At 46.2% G+C, this 3306-nt stretch overlaps 1 protein-coding gene across 1 annotated transcript; it reads right to left on the reverse strand.

The window, feature by feature from the left end:
- Positions 1 to 215: 215 nt before the first annotated feature.
- On the reverse strand, positions 216 to 1533 carry LOC141910002 (FMRFamide receptor-like). The gene has a single exon (XM_074800692.1). The coding sequence runs from the start codon at positions 1455 to 1457 to the stop codon at positions 216 to 218; it is 1242 nt and encodes a 413-aa protein (XP_074656793.1). The 5' UTR covers positions 1458 to 1533.
- Between the last annotated feature and the right edge of the window lie 1773 nt (positions 1534 to 3306).

The raw sequence follows: 3306 nt of genomic DNA on the forward strand, positions 1-3306 counted from the left end.
TTCATTTCACATTCAACAGACAATATAGTAACATGACATTTAGTGACAATACAGTTCATTTAGAGAGCTTATATATATATATATATATATATATATATATATATATATATATATATATATATATATATATATATATATATATATATATATATATATATATATATATATATATATATATATATATATATATATATATATATATAATTCAGTTTGTATTACACCGAGTCCTCTTGTCGACCGTAGATTTTCAAGTAACCGTTTTTACCGGTCCGCATTTCGGCCGCGGACGACGAACCGGACGCGTCGGCGTTGTTCGTAGCGCGTAGACTGGTCGCCTGCGTGCAGACGCTGGCACGCGGGCGCGCTCCGGGCGCCGATTGGTTACTGGCGGCGGCGGCGATCTCGGAGAACAGGCCGTCCGTCTGATTGGCCCGGTTATGCACGCATATGCAGAACAGACGTTTGAAAGTCTTACGGAATTTCGTGCTGAACATACTGTACAGGATAAAGTTAATGGCGGCGTTTATTTGAATGAGTAAGTTTGTAAAGTTGCCCGCGATGCGGCGGTCGTTGTCTTGGCGAACGGTCAAGTCCTGTTTCCTGATAATCTCCGAGGATTTCATGAGTAACATGATCGCAGACGGTAGCTGGCAGATCAAGAACACGACCACGACGCTGATGAGCATCACCGTAATTCGCTGTTGTTCCTGTTGGTGGCGCTCGCGTCGCGCGTCGCACGTCGACACGTCGACGCATATCATAGTCTTACGCGCTTTGTTGGCCTGCATCACCGAGTGTATGAGCAGCGAATTGAACACGGCCAGTAGGAGAAGCGGAATGAACGTGAACAGGGCCGTGTTGATCCAAAAATAGCCGATCTTCGCCAGCATCGTTCGGTAGGCGGTAGCGGCGAATTTGGGCGGTATGGTCGCGTTGGTTTTTCGGTCGACCAGTCCGTAGACGCATTTGTGCTCGAAAAAGTCCGGCAACGTGCACAGAAACGACACGCTGCACACGGCCGCTATGATCCACTTCGCCCGTTTGGTCGTGCAGATCACGCGGCCCTTCATCGGGTGACGCACCGCTATGTATCGCTCCGCGGTGAACGTTAACGTTAACCAGGTGCCCGTGTTGCTGAAATAGTTCGCCATGCAACGAACGACCGGGTAGAGATTACAGAAAAACAAATTCAACTTCACGGCAGGGAAAGTCCGAAAGAACATGACAATAGATAGAAATAGGTAGAGAGTGTCTTGTAGAGCTAACATCGTCAGATAATAGTTCGTACTAGATCGCATCCACTTGCGGGTCAATACCGTCATGTTAACTACATTACCCAGAATTCCGCAAATGTCCACGAACACGGCTATCGGACGCACGACTAACCGGACAGTGGCCAGTAGTTCTTTGGACCTCCGTTCGGCCTCGTCAGCGCTCATGTCCGAATCCGGATACATGTGCGATAGGTTGTAGTCGGCGCTGCCCACGCTGTAGTAGATACTTTCGTTCAACAGGGAAAGTTCGGGGGTGACGGCGAAATTGACCCCGGCCGTCATCTCGAGCGCGTAGAGAGTCGTTTGAATCTAAATGCTAAATATAGTTTTATTCCGAGCAATAGCGACACGTACAGAGGCTACTAGGATAGACAGATCGGGATCGGCTGCTGGAGGGTTAACAAACTCGCATCACACCGGACTGTTTGTATGAAAGCGTTGAATCACGTTGAGTGTCTCTTAGGGTTCTGTCCTCCCTCTATGGTAGGATTCGACTACGAATCCGTGAAAATCCGAACAAATCCATCCTTCCAAGCGGAAAACCCGTGATTTCACACGTCAAATCGAGGTTAGAAAGCAAATCTTCGCGATGAGTCAATCCCGGATGATTTCCTCGCTTACCAGCGACGCTGTTCAGTCGGTGGCGGCTTTCAGCTCCACCGATGATGCGTAGCTTTCAGGTCACTTGCGATATATCGCCCCTAATGGCCGAGAATCGCAGACATCGTTGAAGAATCCTATAGGTGGCGCATCAGTCGTCGTTTTCAATGTTTTTATCGCTAAAACGAGAAAGACAGATGAACAAATTAGAATCTTTTTCTAAAAACAAGTTTCCCTACACTCGACCTCGTGACCAAAGCCGTATATATGGAAATCTGATATCCCATCTAAAACTTGGCACAACTTAGTTTACAGAGGCCGGTTTTATAGTCTGAAATTAACCCGAGCGCTAACTTAATTCATTTTCGATTGAGTTAAAGATGATACCGAACCGGGCATAGGTGTATTGGAGACGTAATATGACTTATTGTAATGAGATGCTTGCATGCATTCGCGGTAAACTGTACAACCAACGTTATCGACACCAGTTTGAAATACAGTTCAGATTTCGGATTTTTATCAAATCATTATTACTTTTGAATATATACCGTTGATGTACGTATGGTGTTTGCCCCTTTTGCGCGACGGTTATATGTTTATATACTCAAGGTCATCGTGGAGCCGCGTTCCTGACCAGAAATCTCATCATTTTTTTCTACATTCAATTTTCCCCGGACCGTCGAAGGTCGTTATGGAGCCTTGCTCTTCGCCGGAAATTGGGTGCTAGCCGTCGGCCTGAGTGCAGTATTAACCGACAGTGCGCCGGCTGTCAGTCCGATGACAAACTGCCCGCGTCGGGGTCAATCGTCGCGTAATTGCTAAGATTAACGCGGATTAATCAGGATTTGCTCCACAATGCGCGTTAATCCGGGATTACAAGGACCTGTTAGGAGATATCAAGAGGTCCTGTAATCATCCCTTTTCCTGCAACACGAAGCGACGACCGAGTTCTAAACAAAATGCGCATCTTCAACTGATTACCGCCGGTAACGGTTGTTTAATCAAACGACCTCGACCTTTATTTACACCCGGACTCACGCGCGAATTAATCCGCCCTAGATTGAAGTGTCGCCCGTCTCCCGCGCTGTTTCTTGTCGGTTGTCTACTGAGCGACAGCGCCCAACCCCTTTAACGTGTAATCTTTAAATCATTCATTGACATTAGACTTCACAACAGCAGGTGATCAAAGATTTGATGAAAAAGATATGGAGACGGCCGTGGTGGTATCGTAGTAAAAAGTATATCTATCATTGATAATGATGATAAAAATAATGTTAGTAAAATATAGCGCAGGTGTCCTAAACGGAGGCCAGTTCAAATGTTAGCAAGCTAGTCTCCATATAAACCATTTATCAGACATCTCTCCCTGGGGAGATGTAACATCCGAGCAGCTGCTGGGCGCTCAGGAGTCATCTATCAGACCAGGTACACA

This window comes from Tubulanus polymorphus, chromosome 8 (assembly GCF_964204645.1).
Source record: "Tubulanus polymorphus chromosome 8, tnTubPoly1.2, whole genome shotgun sequence".
Classification (NCBI taxonomy): domain Eukaryota; kingdom Metazoa; phylum Nemertea; class Palaeonemertea; order Tubulaniformes; family Tubulanidae; genus Tubulanus; species Tubulanus polymorphus.